The following is an 18,321-nucleotide window of genomic DNA, read 5'->3' on the forward strand; positions in this document are numbered from 1 at the left end:
TGATGTAATAAAAGTAACAAAGTGTATGAAAGAAAAAAGATGGATGTGAATTTGTACAGGTTGTAAAATCATTTATTTAGCAAATCATGGCAATTTTTCACACTTTTACTTTACATTGTCAACAGCTGTCACTGGACAAATCCTCCACGTTAAGTCATTTAATGGGCCCTGTTTAAATACTTCTTCAACAACAAAAAAAACACCGAATTTCTTCACTTCCTTGAAATGAACACTGATTTAACGTGACCGATTTAGAAGAACCACAATATGTAGTTTCCCCACTCACTCACTCTGCTTCACTGGTCCATCTCAACAATCGAATACTTAGAAGTTCACAACGTTCTCTCTTGAGCAGTTATGGATGGTGACGTTAGTACATGGATATAAATAATACCGAAAGATTGAATGGGAAAGCTGTTGATTAGCTCCTGCTATAACCTGATGAAAAATGGCCCCAGTTAAACATGAGAAATGTGTAGAACTGTCCTTACAACCAAATGGCTTTGAGATGATTTGTGATTTGAGACATCCATCCTTCCATATCTTGCACAAAAAAAACTCCTGAAAAATGATTTGGCCAGTGGAGTACTTTGTAGGTAACATTCTCCTCATACAATAAATACACAGTCTTCAAAATATACAAAACATGTAAAACACTCTAGCCTGTTCCGTAAGTGTACATTTACAAAACAATGTCCAGAGCTTTGAAAGAGGGACAGCTGGGATTCTTGACTCAAAATATTAAAAGAACACACAAAAATCTTCTCTTTTTGTCCAGTGATCAACATGGATGTTACTATCAAGATAAAATTCAATCAGACAAGGTACTACTTAATTGATCCCCAAAAAGGGAAGTGTTATTTCACCTTATCTAACCTGCTGTTGTACTGTATCGTCGCCATCTGTCCTTAAAGTACACAAATAAAGCTTTTCTACAAATAGTTTTTTTCCTACATTTTTTTTTTGGTGTCCACACTGTGGCGCGGGGCCTTGGAATCGTCAGATCAATGTCTGTGGGAACGAGAGCTCCAGCGTTCCACCATTGTTAAGAGTAACTCTCGTTCTCACTCCAGCTCGTTATCCAGGCTTTCTTTTCCAGACTTCCCAGTTGGTCTTTCTCCTCCTTTTGTATCCGCACCGCATTATAACTGGGAACGCTGTCGTCGTACTTGGAGCGTCTGAAAAACCCACACTGTTGGCGGCAACAAACACACAAAAAAAAAAACAGCACATAGAAAATCAGTAACGAGCAGTTTGGAGCCTCTCAACAACATGAAAGGAATAGCTCACCCTCGCATCAAACTATGAAACGTCTAAACAATGTTTGATTTTTGGGGGTGTGCTATCCCTTTAAGGGCAGAGATGTGAGTGAGGCTCTTGAACAGTAGGAGGCGATACAGAGCCATCGGTGGTCCGACATGCAGAAAGCTGTGATGTAGCAACGCCCCGAATAACCAAGGCTGAGAGAGAACCACTGCAGAGCCTTCAGACAGGAAGTGCTTGAAGTTCCAATGGCAACCACAGAAGCAGAAACCAGAGACGGAGAGAGATGAAGACGGCAAGGACCAACCCAGAAGGTTTTTGGAGCGATAGGAGAACAGTTCATATATATGGCATAATGATTTTTCAACCAAAGTAAGCATTCATCCCACATGGCCATGCATGTAAACCGTCCATAACTCAACAACAACAACAGTTCGAAAAAGGCCATTTCCAAGCAGAAACTAGAAGTGCCTTTCTACAGCAACCTGTCAGCGGAGCCCTGTAGCATCCCGTTCCATCCGTTGCCTCGTCATAGCCATTGCATTTGATTTCGTAGCTTTGAGCCCCTTAACTGCTCGTTCATTAGCGAAAGCGTCCCCCCCTCCAGCGATAGTTAGTCTGCCACTGTCTCTGTCCATCCTCTGTGCCCCCGGGCATGTATAGGTGGGTATAGATGTGTTTACCCCAGAGACAGCGTCTCGCCCTCTTTTTACGCGTCAGAAGACGTCAATCTCTCTTTGTCAGAGGGTGGCACATCCTCTTTCTTTTTCCCGAAGAAACCGCACTAAAGAGAAGCAATTGCATTAGTGTGTGTGTGTGTGTGTGTGTGTGTGTGTGCGCACACGTGTGTGTATTCATACTGTATATACTGTAAACAGTGACATTTATCCGTGCTCTCCTAGTCTTACCTTCCACAGCAGGAAGACCAGCAGGCCGAGCAGCAGCAGCCCTAACAAGATGGCTACCAGGATGATCCACCATGGGAGTCCTCCGTACTGAGCCACACGACGCTCTGGGAACACCGTCACTCTCACCTGAGAAAAGACAACATCGATAGAAAGTCGACAGAAAGGGAAATGTGGGTTTTTGTGTGTTCGAAACGTGAAACTGGCCAAGTACCTGTGTCTCTGCGTTCCTCAGGACCATGTTTTTGGCTGCTCCGTCCACTCTGAGAGAGGCTTTCACGATCACGTCCAGATAGTTCAGCTTGGAGTACTCCTGTTGGGAAACACAGAGGGAGGTGAGAGTGGACAGGAACACACGGTGCAGTCAAATAGCAGAGGGAGGTGTGTGTCTTACCTCCAGGAATGTGCTGTTCCAGAGGCGAGATCTGAGCAGGATGACTGCATTACTGTCCAGGCCCTGAAGGGGGCAGCGAATCTCCACACACTTTGCCCCGTCCTCACACGACTGTAACACACGCACACACTTTACAGTAGAGCTCGTATACGACTAATAACACATTTAAACGTTGAGCTACTGAGAGAGAAGGTTGTGTTACCAAAGTAGTGTATTTCCTCTTGTCAGTCAGTCGTGCGATGGTTCCCTCCTGAGGTTTGTCTGTCTCCACTACGGCTCGTCTTCTCCGGGTGCTGCTCGGCTCCTAAACAGAGTGTGACAGAAGATCATTCGGAACAAACATTCCCTTGGTGAGAACAACAGAGGTAATTGTACTGGGACCGTCAGTTTGTTTGCTTTGGGACCAGAAAGGTCCAAGGAGATTGGAGTTTGACCACTGCAGTGTTTCCTAACCTCTTTGACGGCGAGTGAGTTGATCTCTCTCTCAGGGGAGCAGGTGATCTGTTCCAGACCTCTGGAGTCGATCTTCATGAGGTACAGGAGCCACTTCCCCTCCACTGTCTCCTTTGGCCAATTGACGATCAGGGCGGCGCTGCCGTATGTCTTCAGGGGCTTCCCCAGGTTAATCACCTGTTGATCAAAGGGCAGTCAAAGGACAGGTGAGTTCAGTTTATAGTGAAATACAAATGCACCCGTTTGATAATGATTCCATTATTCCGGAAAAGAACCAAACTAATAGGCTTACCCTGAACTCGTACTCGATGGGGCTGCCGATGTCTCCTTCGGAATTCATGGCGCTCTCACCTTTGACCTCTCCAGTAAAGTAGACCTGGGAGGGCTTGGCAACTCTGGGAAAACAAGAGACACAATGTGAACACAAACATCGTCATGATCACGCTCCGATGCTGGGAGGTGCGGCAACACATTTAGTTCCCACGTGTAAAAGCACATGAAAGCACATCAAAGTAAGCAACTGGCAAATCATATCGTTGTACCCTGTGAGGGACAGCAGCAGCTCGATCACCACTTTGGCCTTGGCCGTGACTCTGGCCACGTTTTGCTGGTCACTCGTTCTGAAAGGTCAGAGGTCAAATCAGCACCGTTGGTCAAATGTAGCCGTGCAGAATCTCATCGCAGAGGGAGGCGGGCAGCGTGTACTCACGTCTCCAGCTTCAGGTCTATCTCCAGCTCTGTGGTGTTCAGAGAGATGCCTGCTGTGCTCAAGATGATGTAGAACGTCGCCTAAAACACACAGACGGATACGTCAGCGGGCGCACACCCTTTTATCTGGTGATGGTGATCGGCCTCGGCGTCTCTCACCTCTGAGCCTCGCTTGAAGGGGTTCCCCAGCTCACAGTCTGCCTGAGAGCCGTTCGTATTGGTCACACAGATCACCTGCTTGTCCTGCAAAATCGACAAAACAGCCAGTCACAACTCGGTAACCGGTCTGAAGAACGGAAGAGGGGAAGGAGCGAGAGAGGGCGTGTGACAGAAGAGGAGAGGTGTCACTTACCGCGTTGGGTGCAGAGCGGGAGGCAGAGTAGGAGAGCGAGGGGGGGAAGGAGGCAACCAACGCCGCCTCATGGGCATCGTCTCCATTCTGGTTGGTCACCGTGATCTCCAGGGCGATGTCCTTCTGGTCGCTAAGGGAGACGACCGGCACCCCATCCTCCCTGCAAGGACACCGGCAGATTATGTCAGCGTTGATTCCATTCACCCAGGTGTTGGTTAGTGACAGGTTAATGTGTTCTACTCACACAGGTAGTGGATGGAAGACGTCCTTGTTGGGCTCTCTGTAGCAGAAGCGATGCTGGAGCTGTACGTTGCTCTGACACACATTATCACTGCCACAGCCCTCCTTCAGGAAGCTCACCTACACACACAGGGAACAGCATGCCGATCAGACAGACTCACACGAGACCAGAGGGAACGGGCTTTAAGAGCAGGCCACGGTTGCAAAACTCTTGTCACATAGGCCGATCCGAAGCTGGCCAATAGGAGACTGTGTTACGGTTGTTATTGGTCACCTCAGCGCGGGCCGTGATAGGCTCGTTGGAGTCGAGGATGGGCGGGAGTTCTGGGAGCGCTCTTCTTTTCCTTTTGGAGTTCTTTATCTCCACGGTAACGTCGACGGGGATTCCCCTGAGCTTGTCCTTAATGTTCTCCTGTAGGTGACAGACACAGAGTGCAGATAATAGATACGTGGTATATCACTGGTATATATCACTGGCAAAGGATAGAGGAGACGGATTCTTGTCCATATTTTACCCGCAAGGTTGGTGAAAGACCGTCTTGAGATATCGATCTCTTCCTTCCCCCCTTGCTACCCGTTCCTCTTTCTTACTGTTAGCAATGTCACGAGTCGTGCGAGTTGGGATCTAGTACCTGTAGTGTGAGTCTGGCGGTGATACACTCCTTCTTGCCCTGCCCACTGAGGATGAGAACACCGGTGGACTGGTAGTCGTTGACGTCGCTGGAACGCGTGGAGAAGGTCACTCTGGGAGGGAGACCCTTCTTCCGACGCTCCGCCTCCGCCTCAAAGGAGTACGCCACCGCTGAGGAGGGGAGAGAGAACGAGAGAGAGAGTGAAAGAGAGAGAGAGAGCGGTAGAGAAAGAGAGGGACAGTTACCATTGCATACTGGTCTAAGGCCTAAAAAGCCCACTGAAGAAATCATAACACAAAAGGTGTTGTCTTACTCAGTCTGGGGCTGTAGGACTTTGGGTTGGCGGTGTAGGAGAAGCAGGCTTCTACCTCCAAGCTGGAAACACATCATTTGTATTTATGAATATGGCTTAAATGGTGTCTCATTGTCCATATTCTGCAGATAAACAGCACACTCACCAGATGCTGTTGCCACAGTTTTTCTTCGTCAGATCGATCTCCTTTGGCGTTGTCTTGACAACCTTCTGGATGCTAATGACCGGCCGAGTCCTGGAGTGACATCACAGGGTCAAAGGTTTAAAGGTCAAGAAAGTGGCTCCCAAAAAAAGAAGGTATTAACAAATGGAATGTAGAAATGCACAAACAAAACATTGTGGGGTAGATGACTGATTGCCATCGTTACCTGTAGACGAACACAGAGTCGGAGAGAGATCCTACGGCCAGGTCAGGGTACGAGTTCCTGTCCAAGTCCATGTTACCAGCTAGAGAATAACCAAACAGCTTTGTCTCCGATGGCACCCCTGACAACACTTGTGCAGGTTTGATGTTGATGCCCTGAGCTGAGCCGTGGTAGATGAACACCTTCCCTGACCCACTGTCATAATAGGGTGCTCCCACAGCGATGTCTGGCAGAGAGAGAGAGTCAGGATTACACACCGTCTACACACACACACACACACACACACACACACACACACACACACACACACACACACACACACACACACACACACACACACACACACACACACACACAGGCAAAGACAGATTTATCAACACACACACGCGCCCCTTACCCTGATAGCCGTCCAGGTTGAGATCTCCCAGGTTTTCTACGGCCAGTCCAAACATGGAGTCCCGAGGTCCGTCTATCCTGGTGGGCGTGACCTTACTCCAGTCTCCGCCCTTGTTAACGTAGACATAAATGGCTCCGCCTACCTCCCCGTCCTTCTCAAAAAACTGCGGGGCTCCCACCACGATGTCCTCCCACCTAGAGCCAGAGAGACCGAGAGGGAGCAAGAAATGACTCGGGGGGTGGAACAGAGAGAGGTCGTCTCAGCACGGAACTAGACGCCTCAACTCCAAGATCCTCCGAGAGGCTCGAGTCAAATGACATCCTCCCACGTGGAGAGAAACTGCTTATGACGGGAAGGTGGACATGGGAAGGGCAGCGTATAGATTTGCCTCGTTGACGATCGGGAGAAAGAACGAGAGAAAAGCGAGACGTACCCGTCGCCGGTCAGATCTACCACAGCGAGGTCGTAGCCGAACGACGAGGCCAGCCCCTCCCCTTCCAGGATGTGCTCTGGTGACAACATGGTGGACGCTTCGGTCTCCTTCTTTAGCAACACCACTGCCCCGCTGTGATTGGCTCTCGGGGCACCGGCGACCACGGTCAGCTGACCCTTCTTAGTGATGGCCTTCCCCGAGTCCAGAGAGAAGCCTGATAGGAGAGACATATTTAATCAATCAATCAATGAATGAGTCAGTGTACACCGACTCATTCCCAAAACATTCCCAAAACATTCCCAAAACATGAATGATCTCATCCATATGCCGCACTCTAGGTGTTGTACAGATTCACTGTTCTCTCTATCATGTGGACATGTTCAAGCCCAGTTGGTTGGAGGTTGAGGTGATTTATAGATCACCTCGACGTCATTGTAAAAAAAGAATGTGTTCTCAACTGACTTGCCTAGTTTAATAAGGTTCAATAAAAATAAAAACATTTTAAAAATCGACATAACACCCAGCTCAGGCTGATCCTCATGACGAGCACAATGTTTCACCGCCCATCATGATAACTCGTGCACAGAGTCATTCGATTGGTTATGGAGAGCATGATGTCATCGCGCAGGAAGTAATCCAAACCTTAAGTAGCTATTGGCCCGTGACGTCGGTCTCCATAGCAATCTGAGGAGGGAGTGACTTGTACACAAACTGTTTCAACACTGGAGCTGGACACGGTGGTGGTGAAGAGCACACCTGGACCCACAGAGAGGAGGGCGAGAGAGAGGAACGAGGGACGAAAGAGTTTAGATGTACCTACCCAAGTAACTGTTGGCGGGCACGGGGACCAGGTCTGGGTCTAACCGGTTCTCGTCGCCCACCTCATAGGGCCCGTCGTCATAGAAGCCCATCTCCAACAGAGTGTTGTTCTTCTGCTCTACTCTCACCACCCCTGGAGGGATGGGGGATAGGGGGGAGGAGGAAGTGGAGGGGAACATGGAGATGATAAGACGAGGAGAAAAAGCTCAACACAAGCAAATTATGAATGGAAAAACAGTAACTTAAAAATATGACAAAAACAAGACATGAAACATCATGAGCTGAATAGTTTTTTTTTTGGGGGGGTTATGTACACGATGTCAAAAAAAAAGCTTTATCAGTGTGGTTTTGCAACCACTAGAGGTCACAGTGGTTCATAGATTCGAGCATCAGCTGACGATAGAGGAAGGGGCCATGTAGACTGGGCTAATCTAATCTACCTAACCCTGACCCTGGCCTAACCCTGCCCTTATCCGACCTCTAGCCCCTGAGCTGGACCTCATAGATCTGAAAGGATGAGATAGGTGTAAGCAACATAGTCCATCTACCCCTCTGGTACGCGTTTCCCGTATTGTCGACAGCAATCTGATCCTTTCAGATAAATGACAAGTGTTTGATTTCAGACATACACACTCCCGCTCTCCACCCACCTTTCCAGTTGTACGCTCCAGGGGCACCAAATACCAGGTAGTGGTAGTCCCTAGTGAAGGTGGCAGACAGACCCTGTTGGCATGAACCAAACCTCTCATGGCCGCGTGCCCGCCCCTCACAGAACCTCCAGTTCCCTCCGTCCTCATCAGACTCGGTACCGATGGTCAGGTCCTGGCTCAGAACGTAACACCGCCCTGTGATGTCACGTGACTCCTGGGCTGTGTTCACAAACAGACGCCGCTGGTAGCGGTGGGCACACGTCTGGAGGGGGAGGGAGGGGGAGAGAGAGAGAGAGATTGGTTAACAGAGCTGTCAATCAGGTCAATAATTTAACCCACTCATGTACACACGCACGCACGCACACACACTTACCACAATCTTTCCTCCCGGCCCCTGGCTGTTTACTGTTACACCCATCCATTGGTTCTCCTTACTCTCGGTGTTCACGTCCTCTGCACACACAGAAATCATCAAATCTTGATCAACTGCTGAATATCTAGTGACCGGAAATGTGTGTGTGCGCGTGTGTTTAGAGGTGAGCTCACCATCGTTGTCGAACTGCACTCGGCTACAGCTGGAGGAAGTGGAAGCGGTATCGCAGTTGTAGAGTCCTCCTGTGATCTTTGCCTTCTGACCTCTCAGAGCTTTGGCCCTTGGAGCACCAACCAGCAACCTGTAACACACACCACAAGGCCATGTTTGAATACAGGAAACACACACACACACACACAGAGAGACAGAAATATTACAACATGACTGGTACACACATCACTCTCTGTCCATGTCCGATCCACATTTTACAAAGCGGTCATCATTCAAACCACCACCATATACCCATTATCATAAGATGAAGCTACAGTCGGTGAGTAGATCAGGGCCAATGTGGAGTCCTACAGAACATCAGAGAGTGTCTCACACACACACACACATGCACGCACTCAATCAAACTGATGTTCCCATGATCTGCCCCCTCCCTCCCCAGCACCCCTCAGACAAAGAGCGCTTTCATGATTGGACAGAACTGCGACTCAGCGATAACATTCATCCACAAAGGGTGGGCACACACACACAAGAAAAAGTGGAATGGAGACACACACATGCACACTCAAGAGTGGACACACACACACACTCCAGGGAGGGGCCACACTCACTGGATGTCTTTATGGAACCACAGACAAGAGGGGCTCTTAGTGAGGGGTCACAGCCACCACACCCCAGAACCCAAGGTTTCCCACAGCAGCATATCGAAGTTCCCCATCACTGTGTGTGTGTGTGTGTGTGTGTGTGTGTGTGTGTGTGTGTGTGTGTGTGTGTGTGTGTGTGTGTGTGTGTGTGTGTGTGTGTGTGTGTGTGTGTGTGTGTGTGTGTGAAAATCGTCAGTCATGAAATGAACTGAAGCTTTGTAAGGAGTCCAATGCATAGAAATGCTTAATGCCTTGTCGTACAAATCACATGGTTATAGCGCAGGCCTGTTTTACCTTGTATCTGTTTGTAAACCTTGCTGTGATTTTGGGATAGGCCATTTGTCATGTTCATGGATTTCACTTTGCATTGATTGCTATGTGGGTCTCAATGCAGTTGAACTTGATCTTGAAAAACTCTCATCCAAGGGTCTTTCATCAAAAGGTTTTTTAAAAAAGCCTAGATTGATTTCTATGGTTTAAGTACTCGATGAGATTAAGAAAACCCCACCTGTTTTGAACACAACTCGTATTCATACCTACGTGGGTGAACAGAGGTGTGTTTGGGGTCAAGGGGCCTTTAATGTGGTTAACTCATTAAGAGCGAGAAAGACAGAGATAGGGAGAGAGAGATCACTCTGCTTGAACAGAGCTATGCTCGATCATGAGGCAAGCCAAAGGAACTTAATAATATTAAGAAATGCTATAGATGGAAGGAAAATAGTGTGGAAATCTACCAAAAAACAATTTGGCAAAAACAAATTCAATCCCTTCTAGAAAAGTGAAGGTGTAAACTTGGCAGTAGGAAATCTAAACAGTATATTTGACCTCTCAGCTTCCCTAACAAATCAAAACATTTCAAGCAGACAGCCTAAGAAAATGAACATCAATGACAAATGGTTTGATGAAGAATGCAAAAACCCAAGAAAGAAATTGAAAAACCTGTCTAACCAAAAACATAGAGACCCAGAAAACCTGAGCCTCATTATGGTGAATCACTAAAACAATACAGAAATACACTACGGAAAAAGAAGGAACAGCAGGTCAGAAATCTGCTCAATGTAATTGAAGAATCCATAGAATCGAACCACTTCTGGGAAAATTGGAACACACTAAACAAACAAGAGCATGAAGAGTTATCTATCCAAAACGGAAATCTATGGATAAACCACTTCTCCAATCCTTTTTGGCTCTAAAACAAAAAACAAACAGCAAAAACATATACATGACCAAATACAAATCTTATAATCAACTATTAAAGACTCCCGTCTTTACGGTTTCTACCAGAACCCACTGGACTCTCCAATTACATTGAATGAACTACCTGACAAAATACCAACCCTCCAACCCAAAAAGGCCTGTGGTGTTGACGGCATCCTCAATGAAATGATCATAAATACAGACCACATACTCCAATTGGCTATACTTAAACTCGTTAACATCCTCCTCAGCTCTGGCAACTTCCCCAATATGTGGAACGAAGGACTGACGTTGAGGGCATGTCCTGTTAAACCTCGCTCATGCTTTTGTACTAAAACATCCGTCTTTAAAGCCTCGGCATTTGGGCTTGAGCTAGTTTCTTTGAAAAACATCATGTAAGTTCGAAAAGTGTGCGTGCACGTTGACAAGAGGCCTGCTATAACTGTTCTGTGTGTGTAGCATGACACCATGATGTCTGGTCTCTCAGCCAAGAGCTGACAGAAACTCACTGGTTCCTCTTAAGTTGACTGGGGACAAAACATTTTGTTGATGATCTACTTCACTTGCTCGTTCACATATGTTTCCCATGCCAATAAAGCCCCTCGAATTGAATTTGAATTGAGACAAGGAAAAAGAGAGCGGGAGAGAGTCATGTGGGGTGCTGACTCCTCTGGGCCTCAGTGGACATTTCCCAGAGTGGAGAGAGTCATGTGGGGTGCTGACTCCTCTGGGCCTCAGTGGACATTTCCCAGAGTGGAGAGAGTCATGTGGGGTGCTGACTCCTTTGGGCCTCAGTGGAGATTTCCCAGAGTGGAGAGAGCCATGTGGGGTGCTGACTCCTCTGGGCCTCAGTGGAGATTTCCCAGAGTGGAGAGAGTCATGTGGGGTGCTGACTCCTCTTCCTCAGTGGAGATTTCCCAGAGTGGAGAGAGTCATGTGGGGTGCTGACTCCTTTGGGCCTCAGTGGAGATTTCCCAGAGTGGAGAGAGTCATGTGGGGTGCTGACTCCTTTGGGCCTCAGTGGAGATTTCCCAGAGTGGAGAGAGTCATGTGGGGTGCTGACTCCTTTGGGCCTCAGTGGAGATTTCCCAGAGTGGAGAGAGTCATGTGGGGTGCTGACTCCTTTGGGCCTCAGTGGAGATTTCCCAGAGTGGAGAGAGTCAGAGTCATGTTTCCCAGGGGTCATGCTGACTCCTCTGGGCCTCAGTGGAGATTTCCCAGAGTGGAGAGAGTCATGTGGGGTGCTGACTCCTTTGGGCCTCAGTGGAGATTTCCCAGAGTGGAGAGTCATGTGGGGTGCTGACTCCTTTGGGCCTCAGTGGAGATTTCCCAGAGTGGAGAGTCATGTGGGGTGCTGACTCCTTTGGGCCTCAGTGGAGATTTCCCAGAGTGGAGAGTCATGTGGGGTGCTGACTCCTTTGGGCCTCAGTGGAGATTTCCCAGAGTGGAGAGAGTCATGTGGGGTGCTGACTCCTTTGGGCCTCAGTGGAGATTTCCCAGAGTGGAGAGAACATGTGGAGGGAGGGGGAGAATAGAAGGGTGTGAGTGAAAATAAATGAATGGAATCGTGCCCAGGTAATTAAACGACTGCTCCAACACTGATCTGAGAACAATGAGCATCCTTCGTGTTGCCCCCTGCTATACATACACTAACAGGAAGTCAGGAGAATAGGCGGAAGGAAGAGGCATCCCCCTTAGCCACGCCCACACGGTAGTTTGGTAAACCCTGTGGTTCCTTGGGTTCAGACTACACTCAAGGTACAAGTTGCCACTTAACCACAGGTCTAGGATCACATTACCCTCCTCAAAATCCTACCCTAAAACATTAGGGGATGAGAAAAGAGCTGACCCTGCATCAGTGGTTAGGAACAACTTGGACCTACTCCTCAGACTACGCTGCGCGGCACATCATGGTTTATAACTACATAGATAAATTACCCAGGTATACACAGTGGCTGCGGTAAAAGTATATGAATGTTTGAATGTTTGAATTGTACGTGGTCTCAATTGTTTATTGATGTCTGGGCAATGTAACTCGTGCGAGGCCCATTACCCAGTAGCCTGCCACTGGTAGTAAAACAGGGAGTGTGTGAGAGGGAGACAGGGAGTGTGAAAAGAGGGAGTGTGTATTGTTCTACTGATAATGGCTAACGACACAGCTGCTTCTCCAATCATTCACCACATGTACAGGAAGTAGAGAATAAAATCCACAGGAAGGACAAAGATAAACATTCAGCGTGTGTGTGTGCGCGCGCGTTAGGTTAAGGTTTAGGGGTAGGGTTTGGAAAAATAGGACTTTTTAATTGCTTCAAACATTTTTACTCCCCCAAAAAATAAAGCTGTGTGTGTGTGTATGAACAAACAACACAGCAAAAGGAAACAGTAGAAACCACCATTCTCTCTCTCTCTCTCTTTTCACAAACACACAATGAGGCCAAACAGCCTACAGCCGAAAGAAACAGAGAAACACCAAATCGAGGAACTATATGCACCACCACATCTTGTTACCAAGCAACTATGGATCAACATCAGTGAAACTTTCAGAACATTTCAGTTCTAAATGGATCCCAGAACATTTGACAGAACCCTAATGAATTCCAGAGCTCATTTTAACGCCAAGTTCTCTATGCTCCTTGCCAGGACTGATATGAACCCAGGGTTGTGTTAATGAGAGTACGCCGTAACAAAGCACTTTGTGCTTCTTATTGGACAAGTTCAGGTAGTCCCTCCCTGTTTCAGTCCGTTTTCTTCCATTTGGTACCTAGTAACAGGTCGGTGTGGGAGACAGACAGAGAGGGTTGAGTAACTACCCGACTGTGTGTATTTAGTGCCCAGCTGTAAAAGGGGATTTATGCTGTCAGCATTCCTCCAGACATCCCTCCACCACTCCTCAGCTTTGATGTTGGCTAACTTGAGCTAACCTGGATCAGCCTGCAGGCAGGAGAGAACGGGCAGACAAAGAGGGTGTGTTTGGGGGAGAGGTGTGTGTGTGTGTGTGTGCGTGCGCGTGATAATTTTTTCGCATGCTGTACATGTAACGTAGTCCAACAACAACAAAACATGTAGCAATAAAATATTGCATACATTTAGCACTTTTTCCCCCAGGACTCTGAACAAACCTTTGAACTCTAACCCTAACCTTCCCACTAAAATCAATCTCCTATCTATCCAGGATCTGATAGATCAAAGATCTGTCGCACATAGGAACCTCACAGCTCTACACCCTAGACATCTGTCTATAGAACATGCTGGAATGGATTCTCTCTCTCTCTCTCCCACACCTGCGTTGTACCTCTCCCATACACTTTCACTAAGACGCTCTCTCTACTTCTACCTCAGTCTCTTTGTCACAGCCTTCCCTCCTTCCCTCCTCTCTCTCGTTCTCTCTGTGACACTTTAATACTTTCTCCCACACAGAGAGAAGCGCCAACTCTAAGTTGTGACCGACTTTGGGACCGAACCCACATGCACACAACCCCCTTGCTCTTCAGCGTGTACGTGAGACACACAGACACACCTGACCCCACCTCCCACAGACCCGTGCCAAACAGATCCCTCCATTGCCTGCAGGTATCAACAAACAAAAAAAACGTGCACACAAAACACACACACCTGTAAGGCACGGGCTCAGTTTGGCGGAACGGCGGAACGGGAGAAACCGTTCAGGCGTGGCACAGACGTATGACTCACCTTTCACACACACTCTAGATTCCCCGGAGACACCCCCCAGACAGCACAGACAGTCTGGAATCCTGATCTACTGAGGTAGGCAGGTAAGAAGTGTAGCCTCTGGCAGCATTACATACTGTGTATATCATGATGACGTATGGCTGCCAAGTTTAGTGTCCTGTACACTGAAGAATCCACTCGCCCAAGGTAGTCAACGGTCACCATTGTGGATTTCAACTCACTGCAGTGCCTTTCTGTGTGTGCGTGCGTGCGTGCGTGCGTGCGTGTGCATGCATGCGTGCCTGTGTACACAGTATGTGTGAGTTCGTGTGTGCGTACAGTTTGTTACCAACAATGTGCCGACTCACGCGGAAACAGTTACAAAAGACCAAGAAGGCCTCATAGCTTCTAAAACACAGACTGCACTGCATCAGTCACCACTTTAACACCACAACCCCCCACACACACACACACACACACACACACACACACACACACACACACACACACACACACACACACACACACACACACACACACACACACACACACACACACACACACACACCTCACTGCTGAATCGGCACACACATACTCTGCGACGCTGTACAGATGCGCCCACACAAACACTATCACTTGGCAGTTCATGCATGCACTGATGTCTAAGGCATTTTGCCCATAATTTAGGTTAGGATTTGGTGACATATGACTCAGACCTGCTGATTCAGTGTTAATGAGAGACATGTCCTGAGGGCATATGGAACAGAAACAGGCTTTTAGAGTCTGTGTTCCTGAAAGGTACAGTGGATACGGAAAGTACTCAGACCCCTTGACTTTTTCCCACATTTTGTTAGGTTACAGGCTTATTTTCCCTCCTCAATCTACACGCAATACCCCATAATGACAAAGCAAAAACAGCTTTTTGGAAATGTTTGCAAATGTATAAAAATACAAATAAAAACTGAAACATAACATTTATATAAGCATTCAGACCCTCAGTACTTTGTTGAAGAACCGTTGGCAGCGATTACAGCATCAAGTCTTATAATAATAAGACACGACAAGCTTGGCACACTTGTATTTGGGGAGGTTCTCCCATTCTTCTTTGCAGATCCTCTCAAGCTCTGTCAGGTTGGATGAGGAGCATCGCTGCACAGCTATTTTCGGGTCTCTCCGGAGATGTTTGATTGGGTTCAAGACCGGGTTCTGGCTGGGTCAGTCAAAGACATTCAGAGACTTGTCCCGAAGCCACTCCTGCGTTGTCTTGGCTGTGTGCTTAGAGTCGTTGTCCTGCTGGAAAGTGAACCTTCACCCTAATCTCAGGTCCTGAGCGCACTGGAGCAGGTTCTCATCAAGGATCTCTCTGTACTTTGCTCCGTTCATCTTTCACTCGATCCTGTCTAGTCTCACAGTCCCTGCCGCTGAAAAACATCCCCACAGCATGATAGTGCCACCACCATTCTTCACTGTAGGGATGGTGCCAGGTTTCTTCCAGACTTCACACTTTCTTGTTTCTCATGGTGCCTTTTGGCAAACTCCAAGCGGGCTATCATGTGCCTTTTACTGAGGAGTGGCTTCCGTCTGGCCACTCTCCCATAAAGGCCTGATTGGTCGAGTGCTGCAGAGATGGTTGTTCTTTCTAAATCATGTCCAATCACTTGAATTTACTACAGGATGATCAATGGAAACAGGATGCACCTGAGCTCAATTTTGAGTCTCATAGCAAAGGGTCTGAATACTTACGTAAATAAAAATCTGAAAACCTGTTCTCCGCTTTGTTATTATAGGATATTGTGTGTAGATTGATTGAAGATTGATTGAAAATCAATTTTAGAATAAGGCTTTAACGTAACAAAATGTGGAAAAAGCCAAGGGTTCTGAATACTTTCCGAATGCACTGTACATGGATTCAATTCAAAATCAATTTTTGATCCCCTGTATAAACATCTGTCAGGTTTTCTACATGAGAGAACTCATTGAGGGAATCTCAGGGTATGAAATCTCAACTTTAATCTGAACTAGAACGTGTTTCTTTCTGTCTCTACCGCCTGACTGTTCACAGGGCTGACGACCACGTGCCTCTAATATAGACACAGACGAAAACTGGTACATCAAATTGTGTGTGTGTGTGTGTTCAGACAAGTTCAGGTCAGTACTAAGAAGGCTCGACCATTACAGAAAGTTACAGACTATAATGACTTCAACCTATTACATTCCACACCTTGTTTAAAAGGGTAGAATCTATTCTAAACACAAATCCATTCCAATGACTCGTCGTCCATAACAACAGGTCTAGAATAAGTATAGTCATTGAGCACATGATGTATAGAATGGGGTCTGGGGTGCAGACAGCTGATCCTAAGTCAGTAGTTAATTAACCAGAGTGTTGAGGGCAGTTGAGGGATAGTCCTGCTGTGCTTCAAGGAGCAGGGTGAAATTAGGCAGGAGATTAATGGTAAGACTACAGACGGGTGTCACTTCTATTTCCCATGGTAGACAGCACATTGTTGGGGGGTGCTGTCACTTGGCCAAAAGCAGTTCATCTTCGAGGTCAACTAGACTGTCTGGAAATGTTAAGGCTCAGCTGGTTTGAGGTTAAAGACAATGATGTACAGTATATGGCTATACTTCCTAGTTAAATAAAAGGTTAAATAATAAATAAATTAAATGTTTTTAAATATCTGCTTTCACACCATCTAACGCTACTGCGACCCTGACTAACACAATGGCACAGTCCCTGCAGCTTGCCACGCCCATAGCCTAGGGAAAAGGTTAACTTTTACAGTATTTGACCCAAGCGACAATGACATTCGCCATCTACAGTATAGGCTGGCTTTACTCTACTTTGAGGACACACGGCATGAGGTGCACATGACACGAGTGATGCAAATAATAATAGGATGCTGAGAACCATAAATACAATTATCCTAACAAGATCTGTGCCCAAGTGAGAATTTCCCAAAGGTCTATTTCTACCCGGAGCTAGTAAACATCTATAGAGCAGAGTAAGTGGTTTGGAATCATGAGACTTTTTTGTTTGTTGCCAAATTCATGACCTATTCATGACATTGGAGCCGCGCACGGACAGGAACGAGCCTGCAAAGGGCAGCAAAAGCTGTAAAACTCACCCATGATTAACCCGTTACAAAAACATGCCGATCTGAAACGTTAACGAAATGTTAACGTTAACGTTAACGAAATGTCAAAACAAATTGAAATTGGAGTTAATTAACTCATGAAAATGATTCCCGAATGAGGGGAACAATGATGTTGAGACGATAAACTTTTGCGATGAACCTGCGAGCCTTTGAAGTAACAACACTAGGCTACAGTAGCAACAACCTGTTAGCGGTTAACTCCGCAACTTAAACGGAAAAAAATACAAATAAAAAATAAGGAGACTTACATTCTTTTATCCAACGGATTTAATTGCCAATGCATAGCCAGAGAGAAGCCGAAAAGGCTCCCGGGCTCTCCTTTCTTTTCAATGACGTTTTCTGTGTCCAGGTTGAAAGCCGATACGTGCGTCCATTCCAGGTGAAGGAGAAGCGAAAGATATGAGATACATGGTATAAATCTCAACCCCATCGCGGCGAAAATGGTTTAATTCTGTGTGACTGAAAATGAACACCGTTATTTCTCTCGGTAACGCAGCCTGTTTGATCCGTGGTATAGAACTCACGAACGAGTGACTTTATGCTGGCTCTCTCCGGCTTTGGGTGGGATGTTGTACACTTGAAGCTCGTACCGCGCCCCTCCTACATCCCCACTTTCCCTCCCTCCCTATCTGTTCTCTTACCTCAGGTGTTGAGCAGCATACAGAAGAAGCAAGTCTACTTGAGAAAAAAGCTATACAATTGTAGTTGGGGAGTGGTTTACACAATTGTTACCCAGAGGAAAATGGAGGAGGGTCATTTCATCCAGGGGGAGGGTTTAGTATTTGTATAGGCCTAGGCTATACCAAGAGCAATTATAGGAGACGCACAGGATTGAACCAGGGTCTGTAGTGACACCTCTAGCACTGAGATGCAGTGCCTTAGACCGCTGAGCCACTCAGGAGCCCCATTACACTTTGTAATGGTAGGGCTATTCCAATCATAAGCCCTGTCCTGCCCTGCTCTTGCTTATGTAAACCCTTTTGTGCTGCCTGACCAATGACTGTGCTGTGTACGGTGGTAAGGTGGTACTTCAGGAGCCGAGTCGAAGGCTTCTTCCTGAAAATAGTGTTTTATTTGTCCTGTATGTTGGGAGAGAGTGAAGAGAAGGAGCACCGGTAAGTAAAGCTTGCTACTGCAATAATGGATTTGAATGCCAAAACGAATTTTGTCGGCCAAAACGAAGCTATT

At 47.0% G+C, this 18,321-nt stretch overlaps 1 protein-coding gene across 2 annotated transcripts; it reads right to left on the reverse strand.

Annotated features, from left to right (window-relative positions):
- Positions 1-46: 46 nt before the first annotated feature.
- LOC118395031 (integrin alpha-6-like) lies at positions 47-17,766 on the reverse strand. 2 transcript variants are annotated; one of them, XM_052464231.1, is made up of 25 exons: positions 17,382-17,766; positions 8,471-8,598; positions 8,298-8,377; positions 7,925-8,186; positions 7,276-7,407; positions 6,456-6,669; positions 6,023-6,216; positions 5,629-5,851; positions 5,406-5,495; positions 5,261-5,322; positions 4,948-5,117; positions 4,590-4,727; positions 4,320-4,435; positions 4,076-4,235; positions 3,883-3,966; positions 3,725-3,804; positions 3,558-3,635; positions 3,308-3,410; positions 3,016-3,192; positions 2,765-2,866; positions 2,563-2,673; positions 2,383-2,481; positions 2,172-2,297; positions 1,947-2,047; positions 1,045-1,192 (listed from the first exon to the last, which is right to left on the reverse strand). In XM_052464231.1, exons 1-24 carry the CDS (start codon positions 17,561-17,563, stop codon positions 1,973-1,975), a joined length of 3,186 nt encoding a protein of 1,061 aa, XP_052320191.1. In that variant the 5' UTR covers positions 17,564-17,766; the 3' UTR covers positions 1,045-1,192; positions 1,947-1,972. The 2 variants fall into 2 exon arrangements, with proteins under 2 accessions (XP_052320189.1, XP_052320191.1); XM_052464229.1 differs by lacking the exon at positions 1,947-2,047 and having other exon boundaries at positions 47-1,192.
- Positions 17,767-18,321: the final 555 nt, after the last annotated feature.

The sequence above is a fragment of the Oncorhynchus keta genome, chromosome 15, assembly GCF_023373465.1.
Source record: "Oncorhynchus keta strain PuntledgeMale-10-30-2019 chromosome 15, Oket_V2, whole genome shotgun sequence".
NCBI classification, from domain to species: domain Eukaryota; kingdom Metazoa; phylum Chordata; class Actinopteri; order Salmoniformes; family Salmonidae; genus Oncorhynchus; species Oncorhynchus keta.